Raw genomic sequence first — 23,150 nt, forward strand, 5'->3', positions numbered from 1 at the left:
AATTATAGAATATGATGATATCGAACCTCGCTCTGTTGAAGAATGTCAACGAAGAGCAGATTGGCCTAAATGGAAAGATGCGATCCAGGTTGAATTGGATTCACTAACAAAGAGACAGGTATTTGGGCCTGTAACGCAGACACCCCCAAGTGTAAAGCCTGTTGGCCATAAATGGGTCTTTGTCAGAAAGTGTAATGAGAAAAATGAGGTGGTAAGATATAAAGCCCGCCTTGTGGCGCAAGGTTTCTCACAACGCCCTGGAATCGACTACGAGGAGACATATTCTCCCGTAATGGACGTTATAACGTTCCGCTACCTTGTCAGTTTGGTAGTTTCCGAAAAACTTGACATGCAGCTTATGGATGTGGTTACAGCATATCTCTATGGGGATTTAGATTCAGAGATATATATGAAAGTTCCAGATGGACTTCAATTACCCAAATCAAGTGGCTCTAAACCACGGAGCGCGTTTTCAATAAGATTAAAACGCTCACTATATGGATTAAAACAATCCGGACGGATGTGGTATAACCGTCTAAGTGACTACTTGATTGGGAAGGGATATATTAACAATGAAATATGCCCATGCGTGTTCATTAAAAGAACAAGTTCCGGATTTGCAATCGTAGCAGTTTATGTCAATGACATGAACCTAATTGGAACTCTAGATGAGTTGAAGGAAACTGCTAAATACTTGAAATCCGAATTTGAGATGAAAGATCTTGGGAAAACACGGTTTTGTCTCGGTTTAGAACTCGAGCACCGTAGTGATGAGATTTTGATCCATCAGTCTGCATATACTCAGAAGGTCCTAAGGCGCTTTAATGAAGATAAAGCGAAGCCTGCGAGTACTCCCATGATCGGCCGTAGTCTTGAGCCCGGAAAAGATCCGTTTCGTCCAAGGGATGAGGACGAAGAACCATTAGAGGCCGAAGTGCCCTATTTGAGTGCAATAGGCGCATTATTGTACTTAGCTCAATGCACAAGACCGGATATCTCATTCGCAGTGAACTTGTTAGCTCGACATAGCTCTGCGCCAACACGCCGCCATTGGATTGGTGTAAAGACCATCTTTCGATACCTAAGAGGTACGATTGATATGGGCCTATTCTATCCCTACAGAGAGAAAAGGAATGACGGAAAGTTGGGATCGGACCCCAAAAGGCAAAACGCCCCCGTCCATGGAATGGCCGCCGGCCATGTTGCCGCCGCCGGCGCCGCCGCCGCTCATGGTGGCCGGCGTCCCCCTATCTCCCTCCATCAAAACGACAATGATGTCTTGATGGGTTTTGCTGATGCAGGGTACCTCTCTGACCCTCACAAAGGTCGCTCCCAAACAGGTTATGTCTTTACCATGGGAAGCACTGCGATATCTTGGAGGTCTACGAAACAGACCCTTGTTGCTACTTCCTCAAATCATGCAGAGATTATTGCTCTACATGAAGCTGTACGTGAATGTGTATGGCTAAGGTCTATAATTCGACACATTCAAGGAAGTTGTGGTTTGAAGTCTACCACAGATGAACCTACATGCATTTATGAGGATAATGCAGCTTGTATTGAACAAATGAAGTTAGGTTTCATCAAGGGCGACAACACCAAGCATATATCGCCTAAGTTCTTTTATAATCAGCAACAACAATCACTTCTAAAGATTGAAGTGAATCAAATCCGATCAGAGGATAATGTAGCGGACTTATTCACTAAGTCGTTACCTAAATCCACCTTCGAGAAACATGTGAAGAGTATCGGATTAAGAAGGTTATCCGAACTCCCATGATTGTAGCAATCAGGGGGAGATTTCGACATCAGGGGGAGTTACTCAGTCTCGAAGGATCAAGGACGTGTTGCACTCTTTTCTCCTCCTCGAGTTCATTTTTATCCCACAGGGTTTTTCACTTGAGCAAGGTTTTTAACGAGGCAACGGATGAAGCGTCACCACCAAGTTTGAGCGGCACAAGGGGGAGTGTTGAAGGATATTGACATTTAGTGTGCCTAGTCAAACTAGGATAAGTTCTATAGTTGTAATAGGAGAGGTTTCCTACTCCAAGTTAGATAAGGAATCCTTGTACTCTTAGATTATGCACTTTGTAATCCCTATATATAGGGCTCCTATTCTCTATAATGATATACACTTCTCTCATCAATCTCTCTCAATACCAATATACTTAAACATGAAGCAAATTATATTCCACAAACAAAAGTAGTAGTTACACTAAAATGGCATAAAATTGAGAGTAAGCACCGCCCCTACTGGCTTCCTTGGATAAGGAGAAAAGAATCAATCAGTACCTGTTGCTACTTGGTACTCAGCTTTATCTACACTAGAAAGATAGAATTTTTTTTTTTGGGAATTGGAAGTATGGGTACTTTAAATAATGCCCAGTCACTTTGCTCTTTATAAACAGTTAGTTCCACTACCAGTCAGTTACTTCCTCTCTAGATACATTAGCCAAGCCTTTTTCATCAGTTGCTTGGAGCTGTAAGTAAGAACATTTGATATCTACACTTGAGTTGTTGGATTTGCAATGAGATTGTGAAATTGAATATTTGCAAGGAAATAGTCATTTTGACAGTCCAGTAATCGAAAGGACCTTGTCGAAATATCAAGCACCCTAAAGCAGAACTTTGCTTTCATCACCCAAGCTAGCAAAGGTGAACAAACTCTGATCGTCATTTCAAGGCTTAATGTTCAGAATGACCAGTAGAGATAAAGAGCAACTCCGGTGATTACATCTATAAAAAAAAAAAAAAAAAAAAAAAGTATTTCTGTTTGTTACTGCACCTAAAGAATTAAAGAGATTCCTTACCCACTAGATAAGAGTACTAGGTGACATAAAATAAAAAGGGTACTAGCCTACTAGGTGACATCAATTATATAAGAACACCATATCTTTAACTTTCTTGTATGGATTGTTCAATTTTTATCATTTCATTTCTGGATAACACAAACAACTAATCGTAGTGAAAACTTATAATCTGATTAATCTCTAACTTACAAGTGACAAACTATAACTTAATAATTCTAAAAGAAATCTTCTCTTACCTGCTTCCACTTCCTTAAGTCCTCGATTTTCAACTTTGATATCTTCCGATCAACTTCCGGTCAAAATTTTTCCTCGTAGTCTAAAATTTTCAATCTACGTCTCTCTATTTTCTCTAGCATATCAAAGCTTTGAGAATAAAAAAGAAACCCAAGAGCCTCAACTTTTGATTCTAAGGCTTTGTCCCCACAAGAAAAGCCATAGCATCAAATTGTATGTTTTAAGTTTAAGTATAATGCACTCACATAATCAATCCCATGTTTGTATGTAACGCATGTGACTCCTCCCTCTCACTGACACTCTCCCTAACTTGTCGGCGCTCTCACGCCTCTCCCTCTTCTCCTTCCCCGTGACCCCAACGCTCCCAACACCTATATAAACCCTTCCAAACCAAAACCCATTATTCCAAACCAACCCAACCATGAAACCCATGACTCATTTCCTCTCCCTCCTTCTTCTCCTACTCTGCCTCCTCGCCACCGTCCACGGCGGAGGGCACGACTACCAAGACGCATTGTCGAAATGCATACTCTTTTTCGAGGGCCAGAGGTCGGGGGTTCTGCCTCAGGACCAACGTCAGTCGTGGCGGGCTAATTCCGGGTTGAGTGATGGCTGGACTTACAATACTGACCTCACCGGCGGCTACTACGATGCCGGAGACAACGTCAAGTTCGGGTTCCCGATGGCCTTCACGACCACAATGCTGGCGTGGAGTGTCATCGAGTTTGGGGACTCCATGCCTCCCAATGAGCACAGGAATGCGCTGGTTGCCCTTCGCTGGGGGACGGATTACCTCCTCAAAACGGTGTCGCAGCCCAATCGGATTTTCGTACAAGTAAGTTTGTTTATTTATTGGGTTGTTGGGTGTGGTTGGTTTTTCCGTTTTTGTGGGTGGCATAGTTAATGGCTTGGTTGAATTGAACTGGTAATGAAATCTAGCAATGGGTGGAGGAATGTGGGTTGTGTGTGTCGCTCATTTCTGGTTTGTCAGGGTTTTGATCCTGTGGCCCCGTTTTTTTGGTCTGGAAAAATCTAAAGCGTTCTTGGGAAACGTTGTTTTTTATATGGTGTGATACCCTTTGAACTTTGTGCATTGCGTTTTCCTAGTAATAGAATCCAGTGCTCTGAGTTTTTTGAAGTTGATGAACTCTGCATCTCTACTATTTCTTGCTAGTTTATACGTACGCGTACTGTTTCCAGAAGTGAGTGAAGTAAAGGGTAAATATAGCGAGTCTAGTTAGGAGTAGATGAAACAGTCATTTTTTTAAAGTATTAAAGTCATTAGGTGTAAATGGTGAACATTTTTAATCACCCATTATTGTGTTTTCATTTGAAACCTACCAGTGATCAAATTAACATAACACAGGGTAGATGAAAAGCAGGGAGGTAGGTGTAATTTTCTTTTCTAGTGCTGTCACTGTTGTGTGGCTTTTCATCCCAAGTCCTTTGATGCAAGTTGTAATGGAATACTTTTGGTGATCATCTTTTTAGTAATCAAGGTCAATTTTTTAGTGAATACGGTCATCTTTTTAGTAATAACAAATGTTAAATTTTTAGTAAATTATCGGAAGATGATCCGTTTTTACCCAACATTTGATAGTATATAAAAAAAAATGATCACCTGAAAACAATTTGTATGTCGTAGAAGCCTCATAGTGATAGTAGGTTTAATCTATGCCATATCAAACTGTGATTCTAATTAATTGTTTACAATCATAGACGTCCTTTTGAGTTCAGTTTGCCACCGAAGGTGAACCAATTATCTGAATCTTTATATGAGTGGATGGTGGGCTATATATCCAAATACACTTTTTCACCTGCAAGTCCGTGACTTGCATGAGACAATTAATCGTCTTCATCAAGCTTTATGCTCCATAGTCCATATAGATACACCATAAATTTGTCCACAAATTGCTACGTCCAAAATGTGTCTCAATAGTACAAAAATTGCCCCACTATTGAACCAATGCAAACAATGTTAGGTAATATGTACCAAGTAATGACATTGATATTTTGCTTGATCTTTCCTCTTTTTGAGGGTCTTAACCTTGTTATCCATGGAATAATAGGTCGGGGATCCAATTATAGACCACAATTGCTGGGAAAGACCAGAAGATATGGACACAGCCAGGACTGTATATGCCGTGGACTCGCCGAATCCAGCTTCTGATGTTGCTGGTGAGACAGCTGCGGCGCTGTCAGCTTCCTCAATGGCATTCCGATCCTCTGACCCTGGTTACGCAGACACATTGTTGCGAAATGCCATGAAGGCCTTCGAGTTTGCTGATACTTACAGAGGAGCTTACAGTGATAATGCCAATGTTAGAGATGGTGTCTGCCCATTTTATTGTGATTTCGATGGTTACCAAGTAAGTACTAAATCTCAATACTTAGCTCCAAATAGGATATTAATTAATTACTCTATACTTACTAATATTGTTAACAAATCACTTTGTCAATCACAACCATTGTTTAATGATGACTAAGCATAATATAATGAGATAACTACATGTTTCCAATCACCCTTTTTTCATTCCCCCAATCTCAGTTTCTCTTTCATACATCTTAAATTACATGCAACGCATCCAAATATCAGTCTTTACAATCTTTCACTGGGTCTTGTTAGGAAAAAAAATTGTGACAGCTTCTATGCTTAGTGATTAAGACTTCATTCCTACACAAGAAAACGTCCAGTTTGAACCCCCCTAGTCTTCAACTATCGCTTGACAAAAAAATTTGCGTAACGTTTGACAGGACGAATTGCTATGGAGTGCAGCCTGGCTGAGGAGAGTCACTCAGGATGGTGGTTACCTTGACTACATACAAAACAATGGCAAAACTCTTGGTGCAGAGGACAATATAAACGAATTTGGTTGGGATAACAAGCATGCTGGCCTCAATGTTCTAATCTCCAAGGTTAGATCAAGCTTCCCAGATTATTATAGGAATCTCTACGATATAATTTCATGATGAATCTTTTCCCTTTATTTTCCAGGAAGTCCTGGAAGGCAACATGTACAACCTTGAATCCTACAAATCATCGGCTGATAGCTTTATGTGCACATTAATACCGGAGTCATCATCCTCCCACATCGAGTACACTCCAGCCGGTCTCATCTACAAGCCAGGAGGCAGCAATCTGCAACATGTAACTTCCATTTCATTCCTACTACTAGTTTACGCCAATTACCTTGCACGAACCTCGCGATCCCTCAACTGTGGAAACATAGATGTCAGTCCAACAACGCTTCGCCAAATCGCCAAAAAGCAGGTTGATTACATTTTGGGTGATAATCCAATGGGTTTGTCATACATGGTTGGATACAGCGACCATTATCCGCAGCGAATTCACCACCGTGGATCTTCTTTACCATCTATCAAGGATCATCCCCAACCCATTGCTTGCAAGGAAGGTTCAGTGTACTTCAATTCGTCAAACCCTAACCCTAATCCCCTTGTGGGAGCCCTAGTAGGAGGACCTGGAGAAGATGATGTCTATGAGGATGATCGCGCTGATTTTAGGAAGTCCGAACCGACCACATACATTAATGCACCATTTGTTGGTGTTTTGGCATACTTTGTGGCTAATCCCAGTCCAAACTAGCAGAAATTGATACTGGTCAAACACAGGTCAATTTTGTAAATAAACCACATGATCATGATTTGAAACATAGGGAAAGAAAATGAATGTCTCTCATCTTGAGAGCCAAGAGTGAAGAGGCGTGTTATTGAGAGTTCCATACTCATATGTTATAGGTTTTTGAGGTCACAGAAGTAATTTCTTTGTGACTTTTTACAGATAATAAAAAAGAGTTCCTTTATATTCTTGTTCTAGTTTTGAGACAATAAAATGAAGGATTTGAAGTTTAACATATATCATGCATGGCTGATTAGCGTTCTTTACTAAACTAGTAACGAGGGAAATGTTTGATTCTTGATCGAGGAATGTTACAAACTTTCCTAAATTGCGTGTTCATGTGTATATTTTATATCTTTTCATTATTCAATGTTCCAAATTAAGACAATCCAATTACATATAGTTCCCTAGACAAGCACAGTACAGCTACATGTGGAATATTTGAAAATTGGATCGACAAGATGACCAGAAAAAATGCACATGAATTAAGAATCTTCATATTTATATGCTGTTGGCTCAGATGATGAAATTTTTATCATCGATCAGGTGCTTAATTGTCCGACTCAGCATGCACATGAGTCTTGTGAACAATATACTGGTCATGTTTTTAGAGAGTTTTCGAAGTGGAGCATACCAATTAAGGAAAAGAAAACTCGACACCAATCAATCAACATAAAGCATGATTTTCACTTTATTAATTGATTAGTTTTCTTAAATTATACGTGTGCTTCATACCCCCTTTAAAGTGGTAAGTGGGGGGGGGGGGGGGGGGTTGAGAATTAGGTAGTTGTTTGGGATTGATAATTCGGTACTTAATACTTGTAGCACAAGTTTTCTAACAATTCCACATGTTTCAACAAGTGCACCTACCTTTAAAACTAGCATCTCCTACTTTTATTGAATTTTCGAGACAACTTAGGGTTCGTCTATGACCCATTAATAAAATCAATTTGATATAAAAATAGACCGGTTCTATCAGGCACATAACCAAGAATTTAAGTTTGGGGTGCTAAATTTACCCTAACAAGATTTGTTTGCAATCATAATACATATTTGATACTAAAAGGAGGGGGGCTGTAGCAATACCTAGTCCCCTGGTTCCGCCCTGAACTCCATACTAGTAGACTAGCTCAAACTAATGTACGATTTTACTGAGATCGTCTGGGTACATACTCGGATTTTCATCTAGAAAAAGCTTAGCCTGTAGACCTCCAAATATCAGAATTGAGACAAATTTAATCAAGCAAAGGTAATCAAATTAAGCAAAGTACCATGAAACCAAAATCAATGAGTGGTGATGGATTTTGTTGCTACTTCCGTGCACTTTTCTCTTCATTCAGTTTAAGTTTATTTATTTCCACGTTCAATGAAAACAAGGTTTGAGGAAAATCTCTCTGCACGGCACACTAGAAAGTGCATCATATCCCAGTTCTGGGACCGAGCCAAGCCGCGCTTCAATAGTTGTCAGGGGAGCACCAACAGTTCCAATCATAGGATGAACATTGCCAAGGGACGTAAAACACCCACCACAGCTTTCAGTAAGGCCTACACGATTTAACAAACTGATGAAATGTAGTTCTCCCGTTTCATATATATCTGGTTCTGATGTGTTGTGGTAGCTGATTTAGAAACTTGAGGTCATTTGAATGAGTACCAAAAAAGCATTCATACTGACATCTCATAGGTCAAACACATATACCATGACTACTTAACCTTGTACAATTTTCTTGATCTTACTTCAACAAAGTTACTTTGATAAAAATATAAACTATAAAATAAATCTGCAAATAAGCACCTTTCACAGGATGAATTTACTCAAAATTGTATTAGTACCCTTAGTTTAATTAGTTGGTAGAAAATCTGTAATTTGATGGCCAACCACAAAGATTTCAGCATAATTTGATATAATATGGGATCCAACTTCTGCCAATATGAAAATATAAATTTCCCCTAGTGGAGGGTTACAGTACAACCCCCAACTTTAATCAATCTGATAAAATTAAGATATGTGGAAGATGCAGTTTGAACCCCGTATCAGTTACCACTAACATCACCAAATAGAAAGCAACCAATGGTCTAACCAGCTTCATGCAGAATGACGCCTCACATGTTTTCTTGGCAAAATCAACAAATCCTGAAGAATAAACTAAAGTGCTTGCTAAATTGGATTGTATCCACATGATTTAATTTTTTTTCTTGGAAAACCTAGCATTTTAAACAGGCAGAGAATATATGTATGGAAACAGATTAAGGATGGCAAATTTCATTCGAGAATGAAAAAATTATTTCATATTGATAATGCTACAAAATTCAAAACGAAAATAGTCTTGTATTGGCCTTTTCAGTAACAAAACTACTAAGTCTCCATGACCAAAAATGTTCCTTGCAAGTTTATTTGCCTCTTACACAAAAATGAGGTACATTTATGCTTTAAAACTGTGCAATAGACCAAACATAGGTGCAGACCTGGTGAAAATCCATCACCAGATTGCACCCCAAACAACTCATGCCAAGTTACAGGAGCTATTCTGCCTCTTGCTTTTTTTTTTTTTTTTTTTTTTGAAAAGAAACAGCTTTTTATTGAATAAACAAAAAGCGAATTACAAGGAGTCCTCTTTAAGATCTAAAGAGGGCAGCTAGGGCTATAGGCTTAGCATCTCGTCTATTAATACTAAATGAACGCTTAGGGGGTTATACTACAGCTGCTTGCTATTTCAAATTAATAGTAATCCAAAAGGAATACTAAATATGCAGCTACAGGCATTCTGAAGCAAATATGCAACTGCTGGAGATTGAGCAAAAATTATGTGCAAATGGAAGAAGAAGATCACGAAAAAAAATAATGAGAAGAGGTATTGGGGTGTCATTGTTTTACTGTTGATGTGTTTGTGGATTGATTTAGTAAGAGAGAGTAAGGTACTAAGGTGGAGAAGTTGAGCATAAGGCGAAGAAGGGGGAGGGTATATATTAGTGCATAGTTAGGTGAAAGGAAGTCATTTTAAGGTGGAAGACCATGTCATCGAGAACAGAATAGTGTAGCTCTTTCTTGGCAGGTAAGAGGAATAGTGAGGTAGGGAGCTTTGCTTGGCAGGGCAGGAAAAATAGAAGGATATGTGAATGAAGTCAGTGGGGTATGAGTGGGAGAATGATGGTTATGATTTTAAGTGCATTGCTCATTGTTTGGAGCAAACTTTACAGAACAAGGCTTGTATTTCATGTCCTCATAATATAGGCAGTTACAGTACGACCAATTTCTGCCATACTTTGATTTTATGAGACCCTCTGATATAACATCTCAACAGAAAAGAAATTATGCCTAACTACCATAAGATTTCAAAGTTAACTGTAAATTTCAGATAATCTCCATGTAAATCAATCAAAATCATATGGATGTGCTTAATAACGTATTTAGAAGTTCTTCCATATCAGAATGAAATGGGGCTGTGATCATTAACTCTACAATTATCCAATTACACATGACAACATACAACAAAACATAACAAAATTATGAAATAGAATTGGAAATCAAATAATCACCTTATAGAGAATGTATGCTTATCCGGTTGAGCATGACTGTGATTTGAAGCTAATTGTGGCTGCGGCGGCAAAGGTTGCAAATCCCTGGGTGGGTTTTTCTGCTGAGATAGCATAGTAGGAAGATTGTAATGGAAGATTGTAAAATGATAATGGGGGGAAAAACCCAGTAGAAGGAAAGCTCGTATTCTAATCTGGTTAGAGACAAAATTACTCTGATTATGAGTATGCGAACAAAAACAGCAATGAAATATGACTCGATACCCAAAAATGAAATATGAAATATACCTTGGGATGGAGAGCTCTACTATCTCCACAACCAGGTGAGTAAATATCCACTACAACCAATCTATCACCAGCATTATGCAAAGAATCAATGAGTTCTTAGCGGAATGGATCTCCACCATGTTCAGTTTTAGGGTTCTCTCCCACCATTTCATAGCTGTGCTTACACAGATTGATGCTTGTGCCTGAAACCCTATACATATCCAAGATTTCATGGCTTGCTCTGCGAAATTACAACTGCCTTAGAATTCAAAAGAGCAATACTTTTTTTCCCAAATAAGAAATTCACCAAACTTTGACATCCCAGGATTTTGTAATTTATGTAAATATCTGATACAGGTGTTATTACAGCAACACAGTAGGCCAGACCTGTATAAATGCAGGAGGTTTAGACATCCTTTGTTCAAAGGCCTTGGAGTCCCACTTTATTGAAAATTCCAATGCTATGTCAACTGAACCTTCTTCTCCAATGTGGGAGGCTTTGAAGCTATGTTCTCAACAAACTATCATTTAGGAATTCAGTTAGTCAGTTTCAAAGCAGTTAGGGATTCATAAAATTCCATCAAGTGCAGGTCAATAAATAATTACCTTTTGATCCACATAATAATCCAGAGTTCACTTATCTCTCTTGAAATAGTGGCCTAATGTCACAAAACTCTGGTAAATCAGAAAATCTAGCTGCAGTAACCATTAGTGATGCAACGGCTTCCTTAGATTCCTCAGGGCAGTCCCTGCAATGACAGTAAGGGAGCCAAGTAAACATTATAATGAATTAACCTGTCCTTCTTTTAACTCATTAATGAAAGAAAGGTTTAAAAAAAAAATTCATTTCCTTTAGCAGGAACTCAAACCACCTATCTGATGTACATTATTACATGATTCCGTCAGGTCAACAGAAAAACTGTAGTAATGACAGAATCATCTAAAGTTTCAAAAATATTCATGGCGTGAATATCTCTAAACAAGAACCTAATCAAACTTCCTCCCATGAGTCTTTGCATCTAGTACAAATTTACATGGCATATACTAAAATCAATCAACCATGTGAAACCTGACATTTAGAGAATCTAGTAAACTGAAGTAATGCCATACTGCAACAGCAGCATAACCTGACACTAAGATTAGCAATCCAGGAAACCAAACTAATTAAGCCAAAGTAAGGGCTTTTATTCTTTCTCGCCAACAATTCTAAGGCCCATAAGCGAATGTATATATTAGCAGTTCAATCTGAAATCAAAAGAGCAGCTGCGTATTAATAGAGCAGCATACCTTTAGATGAAGAAATAAATTCAGAAAACGATGCCATATAATCAGAAAATGGAAAGACCTTGAAAGTGGCTATCGGACGAGAAAACGTATACAAGTTCATCGATGAGTTTAGTGAAGTAGATTTAGTGCATTAGATCAAGCTTCTAAATATTCCTTTCACTGATGCAATTTTGCATTTATTAGTTACATGGAATTGGGCATGGTAAACTAGTTCAACACTATCCACACATATGGAGAATGCCTACAAAGATTTGATATTACAAAGCAATTTTGAAACTCCAAAGATATCAAAGAAAGGGAGAATTTGAAAATGTAAACCTGTATTCGTCACACTGGTCCATAGACAATGCTATGCTGCATTACTAATAATTACAGCTTTTCGTTTTCCAGTTGTGCATCAGTATATAATTCTTTGCAGTCAGTCCTCTGTTTGGGACGATAATTGTCCCAGGAGTCCTGCAATAGCAATTTTTGTTCAGATGTCAGTCCTTCATTTTGCTACAAATGTCAGTTATCATCTCTGAAATGAGGAAATTTTCACAAAAGGAAACGATACCTGATAAACATCATCATCATCATCATCAAAAAAATCATGAGAAAATTCATCATCAGAAAATTCATCATGAGAAACTTTACTGGTGAGGTTCTCTGCACGGATTAGCTTCATGCAAACGTCTTCATTGGGTGGCATTACAAGGTGGACCCCACAGCTTTTTATGGAGGACTCAGAGGGAGGATATCTTTGATAAATAATGACTCGACACGTAAAAGGGGGCAATGGACGCATATAACCAACTCGCCACATTTCAAGGAAGGGAACATAGTGCAGCCACAAATGATCCGACTCTGCTGAATCAACCCACTGGTAGTAGAGATTTGAAACACGTACTTCATTGATGTGAATACAGACATCTAAATTAGTGCCTTGCAGGTTTTGATCAACAGCAACACAGAGAGCCAATCCTGTGTTGTCCCATTTGAAATTTGCAAGTGTTTCAATACAAAATTCAAACCGTCGATGCCCCATGAAATCCATTTGACAGTTGAACCACTTTGGAACCTCGCTTCTTGGAACTGGAAATGTAATTGTGAATTTGGATTGCTGAGAAGATAGGAGTCGAGAGAAGAGATCAGCGTCCACCTCATCATCATCATCATCCTTGTTTGCCATCTGAACCAATTTTGACAGGGTCTCCAGCAATTAGTCAAGTCCATCTCCTCAATCATTTGTGATTCTTTACGCTCCAAAATGTTTGACAACTTCGAAATTCTTTCCAATGATACGCAATCCCTCACATTCAACCGGCGAATACTTGGTGGAAGCTCTGGAATTTCTACGAGCCTTGTGCAGCCGCTCAAATCGAGTTCCCTCAAGTAGAGAAGTTCGTTGATGCATTCGGAAAGAATAACAATGGCGCTTCCAGATAAACGAATTTCACGTGCCCAATTAAGGGACGCGAGGAAACCAGTATTCCCAAACAAGTTCGCGGCGGTGCATCCTCTCACGGTGAATCGACTTAGTGCCAAATTGTCCGTCTCCATTGAACTGCATGCTTCATAAGAAAAGTAAGTTGGAGGCACTTCAGAGTCCCCCTTATTTGGGAATGTTACGAGTTTTGGGCAGTCGTTCAAAATAACCTCCCTCAGATTTTGCAATTCATAGATGCTGCAAGGTAGATCTGTGAGGTTTCCACAATTATTCAACTCTAACCATCCAAGGTTAATTAGATATCCAATGGATGAAGGCAATGCTTTGATGCCAGTGTCATACAGATACAAGTATTTCATGTATTTCATCTCTCCCACAATTTCAGGAAAACTCTCCAGCATTCTGCAATTGTTAAGATTAATGGTTTGGAGGGATCTCCAGTTGACTTCGCCAGGTAGCATCCGAAGTTTAGAGCATCCGAAAAGATTCAGGTGAACAAGCTTTTTGAGGGATCCAACCGAAGGGTGAATCTTCTTTAAACTTGTACAGCAACTTAGATCCAGAAACTCTAAGTTTGGGCTTTCAGACATATCTGGGCTTTGTACTAGGAATTCACATCCCTTCAATTTTAAGGATTTCAGATTTTCCATACTCTGTCATAAAAAAAAAAATCACATGGAAAATTGGTAAGGTGTAAAGATTTTAATAAACTAAATTCCTGAAAATTCATAAATACCTTGAATCCTTCTCCAAAACGTGAGATGCGGCTGCAAGGCATACTAAGTCGAACTAGATTATTCGTATTAAAATTAGAAGGCAAAGATTCCAGTGGACAATCAGGCCAATCAAGTACCCGCAACTGATTCGGATAATAATCAACCTTTCCACAAAACCGTCCATTGACGTTTATAAAAATTTTAAGATTGCTCATATTTTTGAAGCATTCAGGACTCAAGCATATCTCATCTTCTTTGGGCATCTTTACCATCATGCCTTCAATTTTCTTTGTTCCCTAGTATGGAAAAGGCAATTGTATTAGCAAAACAAGTACTCAAATAATAAATTGCAACTGTTTGATTTTTAATCTCTTTAACAATTGAAAAGAAAATCATAGTACAAATATTGGTTGTCAAATTAAAATAAACAACACACATAGAGAATCACCTTGACCTGATTCCATATGTGTGTGTGTGTGTGTGTGTGTAAATCTGAGCATATGAGAACTACTTACTGTGTTTTTTGTTAGAACCTCTTGCACATCCTTGTGATGCCACAATCTGCTTCGCTCACCAGGCTCTGTAGACTCTTGCAAAACTTTATATTTTCCCATCCCTTCCAGCAAATCATGCATGCAAATCTGACCATCTCCACCAACATATATGAGAGCCTTTTCTTCGAGAACTTTAATACTATGCTCGGGGTTGATGCGGTCACAACCTTCAAGTATTTGTATCACATCATTTGTATTCCAACCTTTGAAGAAACAAGCAATGTCGAGGAAAACTTTTTGCACTGTATCTTGCAGTCTATCATAACTGATTATGAGAATATCTTGAATGTGCCTAGGAGGATTCTTTTTAAAACCATCTAACATAGCTTGCCATTTATGTATAGAGGTATCACATAGATATGAACCTAAAACTTCCAGTGCAAGTGGAATGCCTTGAGCATATTTAACAACAGTAGTAACTGACAATTTCTCATTATCATCTAAATTCTTATTATCCTTTAAGGCATTTGAACTGAAGAGCTCAAGAGCTTCATAGTGACCTAGTTCATGAACCTTGTATATTGGTTTCACTTGATGAGCAATCAACAAATGCTTATCTCTTGTTGTTATGATAACTCTGCTGCCGTGACCAAACCAATCAGTTCCCCCAGCTAATTTCTCTAACTGGTCCAAATTATCCACATCGTCAACAATTAAGAGAATCATTTGATATCTCAACTTCTCACGCAACAAAGTGATTCCTTCATGAATGTTGTTTATTTTCAATTCTTTCTGCCCCACAATGCTAGAGAGAAGAATATTTTGTAGGTTGACTAAACCTCCATGTTGCTCTGAACCTTCTCTAACATTTGCCAAAAAGCAGCTACCATCAAACTTATGGGCAATTGTATTGTGAACAGCTTTAGCAATTGTTGTCTTCCCTATTCCGCCAATTCCCCATATTCCTACCATACGTACATCACTTCCGCCAACATCTAACATTTCAAGTATATGTTCTACCCGAGAGTCTAGCCCAACTTGGCACTTTGGCATATCCAAATAGATAGGTTCTTTTACTTGTGCGGTAATCTCTTCAACAATTTTATCAATAAATTCATATTCATACCTGCCGTGTTAAAATCAAGGGAAATTTTATTCGCACATCCCTAATTACTTAATACACACCTCTTACTTAATACACCACCCATTTGATTTCTTATTCTATCATTTTATTAAATACACCACTCAAACTACCTAAATTATCCTCAAATCTCAAAATTCTATATAAAATCACTATATATAAATCAATATTAAAATCATCATGCTAAACTTTATCATAATCACAACATTCTATATATATCATAATGAATTTAAATGCATTTAATTATCAGAATCATCATAATAATTTTAATTTTCTTTCAATTATTATGATGAGATCCTGTACAATCTTAACAATTTTGTTATTCAAAATTGCTGGTAGTCAAAATTGTTGAAAAATAATCAAGAACACATGAAGAGGATCCCAACTAGGTTTATAACTGCATTGTTATTATTTTCTGATAGTTATCATGAAACAACATATACAATCATAAGGATTTTGTAATGCAAAATTGCTAGTAGTCAAGCTTGTAGAAGAAGATTCCAATTAGGGTTTATATATATATATATATATATATATATATATATATATATATCATACTAGGTTTTATTTTTCTTTCTATTAATTACCAAGAAACAATATGAACGATCATAAGAATTTTGTAATGCATAATAGCTAATAATCAAGCTTATGCAAAGATTTCAACTTGAATTTATAACAATATTAAAAGCTATTAAACATATTCTAATTATAGTTCCTTTTCTAATATGAATGTGTTTTCAGTCATTTCATTTACCCCTATAATCTGATTTTAAATGTAAAAAAATAGAATGTGTATTAAGTATTTAGGGATGTGTTAATAAAATTTCTCTAAAATCAAATGAAACATTTAATAAAATAAACCTTGCTACTTCAGAAAAGAACAGTATTGCACCAATAGAACAACATAAAACTTTTACTAGATTAAGTGCATGCATAATATACCCGCCCGAGAAATGCCACCCAGATAAATTTGCTGCTTCTGAAAGAGCTTCTCTCCATCTTGACACCTCTTGGAACCTGCGTTCATGCTGTGCAAGTGCCTCACCAAATTTACCTCGTTGGTTTCTTACGTCCGAGGGATCCACTTTGTAAAAGATCGGCCGAACCATTTGGTTCTCTGATCTTTTACATCCAAGGATATGAACCAGTTCCTCCAAACACCACTTGGAGGATGCATAGTTTTCGGAGAAGATAATGAGGGAGAGCTTTGATCCTTCAATGGCTCGGAGAAGTGCTTGTGATATTTCCTCTCCTCTTGTAAGCTCATCGTCTATGAAGGTGTGCTGATTCCCTTCTGAAGCAAATTCCAGTACAAATGACCTGTGAAAGCAGAGCGAGTATCCTCGCCTCTGAAACTCAGAAACACATCGTGTGTGTATGAACGGGTGGAAGAAGGAACAGAAGAGAATGAGGAAGAAGCTCTCAATTGGATGGCCATTAGATCTGAGTTGTTGTTTGATTGCTGGCAAAATGAGGAAGAGGCTCTCAAAAATAGGTACACTGATCACTGTAATTTCCTGCTAGCTTCGATCAACGTCAATATGAAGTCAAGGGCGTGTAAGGTAAAGTGGCAAAATCAGGTATGAACACATTGTATGTGTATGAACGGGTGGAAAAAGCAGGAACAGCTGTTGTTGTTTGATTGCTGGTGAAATGATTAAGGGGCAGAAGAGGACGAGGCTCTCAGTAGGTGCACAGTGCACTGATCACAGTTTTGCCTGTAAGATGAAGCGAAACTACCAAGAAAAGAAGATAAGGTAGGACCGATCAGTCCAGCCACCACCGAAAGAGCATCTTATACTGGGTGGGAGATATTTTGCCAATGGAATTATTGGTTTGGTTTGATTAGGTATATGCAATTGCCAGTTGTCACCGACTAGCTCTTCATTTTGGAGATAAAACTGTAAAAGAATGAAGAAACAACATGACAACCAAGTGAGATTGGTTTTTGAGAGTTTGGTAAAATGAGAGACGACACATTAATTTGTATATCGACCGGTGGAAGCAACTGCAATTTAGTTCATGCAATAGAAATTTTACCCGCACTTTGCTGCAGGATTTGGTGTTATCAATGAATTAAAAGCCTTGATTAAGCTAAAGTAGACCTTAGTAACAGAGGACATCATTAGTTTGATTAAACTTCAGTGCTACCAGTACTACTACCAGTGCTATTTGACAACAACCTGGAATCAAGGTTCATAACACTACATTTGAACATTATTTGACCATATATATGCAAAATAACATAAATCCACTCCATTCTTCAGCATTTAGTGGTCTTCAGACCTAGCAACTCTCATAATAAGGTACTCAATTTCCAAGTTTCAAAAAAAAAAAAACAAAGCATCAAGGACTCTGGAAAATCAGAGGAACTCAGCATCAAAGACTCAGGAAAATCAGAGGAACTCATGCATTTTATTGCATTTTATAATTTATTCAACCAAATTGAAGCTATGACGGATGATGGAAAACAAACTTCTTCCTCTTCCTCTTCTTCTAACCATGTTGTCTCTCTCTCTCCATCTTCTTTCGAAACATGACAAGCTCCCAAATCTGAAAGAACACAGCTTCTGAAGGTCTTAGCCAATCACGCAGACAGGAGATAAGAGAGCTGTTGTGGCAGAAAGAGGATTCAACCCCCCATACGCCAAGGTAGCCGTCACAAACTGTGGCCTGATGCAGTAAAGGAACACTTTCCCAGCCTTTTTCTTGTTCTACACTTTTGTAAGAAGAGACACTTCCAGGTGATACACCTAATCTTGTAAATGTCTAATACAACTGCAAACACAAATAAACAGGTGTAAACAGCCAGAAACTATCTCCCTACTTCATCAAATAACCCATATAGAACATTGTCACATTGGTACATTATCATTCTGTTTCTTTCCCTCTTGATAATTTAGCAAGTAATTAAATATTCTTTCCATAGATGATAATATCATGGTGTCATGTAGAGTCAAAAACATATTGATTCATAATTATTTGGAAACCAAAAGCAATCAGTTGCCCTCTAACATGAAATTACATAATGATTAAGCATAGGAACCACATGTTTACAGAGTTTTACTGCTGGAGATAGTGAATAGCAAAAAGAACAGTGTATTTGCTTCATCTACATCTCTCAGCCTTATTTAGCACGTAAGTTATGAAAGGTATATCAGATCGGGATTCAATTTCAATTAGAACAGAGAGACTCACAGCTTTGCATCAAAACTTTAAATGATTACAGGCCTGGGATTTGGTGGGAAAAAGATGAGAGCCATGAGCTAAAAGACACATCGTTGGAGTCAATATGCTTAGAAGAGAGCAGATACTACGAAGTCAAAGGGCACATCAGAGCTTAAATTGGAGAAAAGAATTGGTTTACTTTATCCATTGCATGCATAATTCTAATGCAAAGCTGCAGAACACATAAAACTCTTGCAGATTAATCATTCTTCTGCTCAAATGATACAGTGAAATATGCTGATCGATTAACAAAAGATGCACAACTCTATTTCTATACAATTTCAATTTTGATGTGTCGTTGTTGGAAGTGATAAACTTTTTGGGACTAAACATTGCCTCTTACATGCACTGTAAGTTCTCAATATATTTTCAAATGTTCTATTTCAGTGATGACGCAAATTTGTCTTATTTCTGCACCTTAATTGTGAACTTAAAAGAAAAATGCCCAAAAGGAATAGCAAATATGCAGCTATAAGCAATCTGAAGCAAATATGCGACTGCTGGAGATCGAGCAGAAATTATGTGCAAATGGAAGAAGAAGATCATGAAAAAGAATAATGAGAGGAGGTATTGGGGTGTCATTGTTTTACTGTTGATGTGTTTGTGGATTGGTTTAGTGAGAGAGTAAGGTACTAAGGTGGAGAAGTTGAGCATAAGGTGAAGAAGGGGGGAGGATATATATTAGTGCATAGTTAGGTGAAAGGGAGTCATTTAAGGTGGAAAGACCATGTCATTGAGAACACAATAGTATAACTCTTTCTTGGCAAGTAAGAGGAATAGAGAGGTAGGGAGTTCTGCTTGGCAGGGCAGGAAAATAGAAGGATATGTGAATGAAGTCACTGGGGTATGAGTGGGAGAATGATGGTTTTGATTGAAGTGTATTGCTTCTTGCTTGGTGCAAACTTTACAGAAGAAGGCTTGTAATTCAAGTCCTCATAATATAGGCAGTTACTGTACGAGCAATTTCCGCCCTACTTTGATTTTATGAGACCCTCTGATATAACATCTCAACAGAAGAAATTATGCCTAGCTACCATAAGATTTCAAAGTTAACTGTAAATTTCAGATAATCCCCATGTAAATCAATCAAAATCATATGGATGGATGTGCTTAATATCGTAATTAGAAGTACCTCCATATCGGAATGAAATGGGGCTGTGATCATTATCTCTACAATTATCCAATTACACATGACAACATGCAACTAAACCTAGAAAAAATTATGAAATAGAATCGGAAAACACAAATTGGAAATCAAATAATCACCTTATAGAGAATGGATTCTTATCGGCTTGATAAATTTGAAGCTAGTTGTGGCTGTGGCAGCGGAGGTTGCAAATCCCTAGATGGGTTTTTCTGCTGAGATAGCAGAGCAGGAAGATTGTAAAACGAAAACGGGGGAAGAACCCATTAAAAGGAAAGCTGGTATCTAAGCTGGTTAGAGACAAAATTACTCTGATTATGTGTGCGCGAACAAAACAGCACTGAAATCAGTGAAAAGGGTTAGGGGATGCTTCACGTAGTCCAGATCACCAAGGTGTGCCCTCTCAATCATCTCCTGGGTGTTGACTACCATGTAGCCCACGAAAATCACAAGCCAAAAATACAACTGCAAACACGAACAAACAGGTGTAAACAGCCAGAAACTATCTCCGTACTTCTTCAAATGACCATATAGAATATTGTCACATTAGTACATTATGATTCATTACCTCAAACTCAAAAAGGGAAGCAGAACCACCAAAGATGGGAGAAGCAAATCGCAACCAGAGAAGGATGGACGCCCGTAGAGAGCAAGCCCTCATGGCTATGGATCACATTGCTCCAAACACCTGACAAATCTATGTTTTACTGACACTTTTACATGACCAAATCCTCCCCCATCTCTTCTTTGGTTGACTAGTGCACTAGATCAAACTTCGAAAACAAATTTAATATCGCTTTCTGTAATGCAATTTTTCAAGTATTAGTTACATGGAACCAGGCTTGGAAAACTAGTTCAACTACTATATCCACACAAATGGAGAATGCCAAAGAGAGTTGATATTATTTATTAGAAACTAACTTTGAAACTCCAAAGATATCAAGAAAAAAGGAGGATCTGAAATGTAACCTGTGTATTCTTCACATTGGTCCTTTACCAACATTGCTGCATTTGTACTAATTACAGCTTTTCATTCTCCAGTTGTGCATCAGTATATATCTCTTTGCAGTCGGTCCACTGTTTGGGATGATAACTTTCCAGTAGTCTTGCAATAGCATAATTGTTCAGATGTCTGTTCTTCTACAAATGTCTGTTCTTATCTTTGAAATTACTGAAGCAAAAATGAGGAAATTTTTACAGAAGGAAATGATACCGACAAACACAAATTCAAATTGAGGCAAACACAGCTGTATAACCAAGTATTGGTAATACTTCAATGAAGTTACTTTGCAAAAAATATAATCTACAAAATAAATCTGCTTTTACAGGATGACTTTACCCAAAATTGTATTACTACCCTTAGTTTAATTAGTTGGTAGAAAATCTGTCATTTGATGGCCCCCACAAAGATTTCAGCATAATTTGATCTAATTTGGGATCCAACTTCTGCCAAAATGAAAGTATAAAGTTCCCCTAGTTGAAGAACGGTACAACCCCCAACTTGAATCATACTGATACAGTTAACATCACCAAATAGAAAGCAACCAATTGGTTTAACAAGCTTGTTGCAAACTGAAATTTTTTATCCCTAGACAAAACCATCTTGGAGAATGACGTCCTCACATGTTGTCTTGGCAAAAACAACAAATCTTGAAGATGTAACAATAGACTATAACTGCTAGCTAAATTGGGTTGCATCCACATGATTTAAATTTTTGTCTTGGCCAAAATGTTCTCTGCTAGTTTATTTGCCTCTGACATGTTCTCTGAAGATGAAAGATGATATAATTTTTATATTGCTTTTCTTTACTCATGATATAATTTTTTATATTGCTCAAGTTACTTTGGTAAAACAAGATCTTATATGAGATAAACAGTGTTAAGAAATTACCAACTGAGAGAATTCCTCCCACGAAAAGCAAGATACCCCCAGATCTTCTGTCTTTGGGTACTAGAAACATTTGTGAAGCTGACAATTGCTGAACAACACAGATGTACACCTTAGATACAATCCTAACAACTTGGACCTTGAATTTCAAGTATCTAAGGAAATAGTATATGACCTACCTTTTACAAAAGATGGTGAATTGGTATATTTTGGAAAGGTAAAATTCAAGACCATTTAGAATTGCCTTCATTTACTCTCAGAAGAAAGCAGCATCACTGAAGTTCACTAACTGTAACTGGAAAGGAATACATGCATGATACACTGAGAATTATTGAAAAAGAAAAGGACCAAAGCACCAATACACAATTCCTTATCCTCCCTGTGTTCTTTCAAAACACCAAAGCCAAAAAAATCCAGTCCCAACCTCCAAATTTCCTTTCCAGAGCGGCAATTCAAACAAACCAACAAGTGCAAGAATTTAAAAGAAGAAGATATAAAAAAACAAGAGTGAAGAAGTGCTTTGATTACCAGACCGCGATGAAATGCGAAGTGCTTTCCCTTCAAAGAAAAAACAAGAACCAAGCTTTGAGTGTGACCGCCTTTTTTTGCTATTGAAGAACAATAACGCCGCACACCACTTGTTCGATAAAATGCGGCAGCAAATTAGGACACCCAGAGCGAACAAGGACGCTCCTAAGCGGCAAATACTCCTGAGAGGATCTTTTCAGTTTTGGGCTTTTGCGGCGGCTGTCCATTTTAAAATCTGGTGCCCGAAAAAGAAAAAACAATTTGACGCATGTCTCCGGGTTTTGGATAAGAAAATTCAGACTTGGGAGTTTCACTCGGCACATTGAAGGTTCCCATGTCAAATTTGGGGCTGAGAAAACTTTATAGATCGACGAACATGACTCACAAGGAAACAGAAAAGAAGCCCATTTCAAAATTTGGGTCCATTTGAAGAGCAGCCAAGCATGACGCTATGGGTGTCCAATCAAAATACCCGAACTTCGGTATTAACAAAAACCAAAAACCAAAAAAAAAAAAAAATTCGAAACTACAATAGTTTGAAAAAAAATGAAAACCCTTTTGGTGCAAAACCAAGAAATCTCAAATACCTAAAAAATAACTTCAAACTACAATGGTTTGATCCCTTCGTAGGGTATGTAGACAATTTGGATTTATATCTGGATGCAACCACAACTTAAACCGAATCACTGGTTCTTTCAAAACCAAATTCACCCAAATATCTAACCAAAACATTTCGACCGATCATATATCTGTCGAAACCCCAAAGCAACAAACTCTGGAACTACGAGTGGCTTGATCCCTCCCGGGGTACGT

The 23,150-nt window shown here is 37.9% G+C and overlaps 1 protein-coding gene, 1 long non-coding RNA gene and 1 pseudogene across 8 annotated transcripts; 1 reads left to right on the plus strand and 2 right to left on the minus strand.

Moving 5' to 3' along the window:
• The first annotated feature begins 3,348 nt into the window (after positions 1-3,348).
• Positions 3,349-6,869, plus strand: LOC133741187 (endoglucanase 24-like). Its single transcript, XM_062169123.1, has 4 exons — positions 3,349-3,879; positions 5,114-5,413; positions 5,799-5,960; positions 6,040-6,869. The coding sequence occupies exons 1-4, from the start codon at positions 3,466-3,468 to the stop codon at positions 6,646-6,648; spliced, it is 1,485 nt and encodes a 494-aa protein (XP_062025107.1). The 5' UTR covers positions 3,349-3,465; the 3' UTR covers positions 6,649-6,869.
• Positions 6,870-10,503: 3,634 nt separating this feature from the next.
• LOC133741411 (disease resistance protein RPV1-like) lies at positions 10,504-17,302 on the minus strand (annotated as a pseudogene).
• A 643-nt stretch (positions 17,303-17,945) lies between these two features.
• On the minus strand, positions 17,946-22,682 carry LOC133741061 (uncharacterized). Of its 7 annotated transcripts, none has more exons than XR_009861588.1 (8): positions 22,338-22,681; positions 21,989-22,104; positions 21,813-21,900; positions 20,891-21,092; positions 20,490-20,721; positions 20,232-20,386; positions 20,044-20,133; positions 17,946-18,327 (listed from the first exon to the last, which is right to left on the minus strand). It is a non-coding gene; the product is annotated as an uncharacterized LOC133741061 (long non-coding RNA). The 7 variants fall into 7 exon arrangements; XR_009861587.1 differs by having other exon boundaries at positions 20,044-20,136; XR_009861590.1 differs by having other exon boundaries at positions 20,044-20,386; positions 20,490-20,609; positions 22,338-22,682.
• Positions 22,683-23,150: the final 468 nt, after the last annotated feature.

Source organism: Rosa rugosa, chromosome 3 (genome assembly GCF_958449725.1).
Source record: "Rosa rugosa chromosome 3, drRosRugo1.1, whole genome shotgun sequence".
NCBI lineage: Eukaryota > Viridiplantae > Streptophyta > Magnoliopsida > Rosales > Rosaceae > Rosa > Rosa rugosa.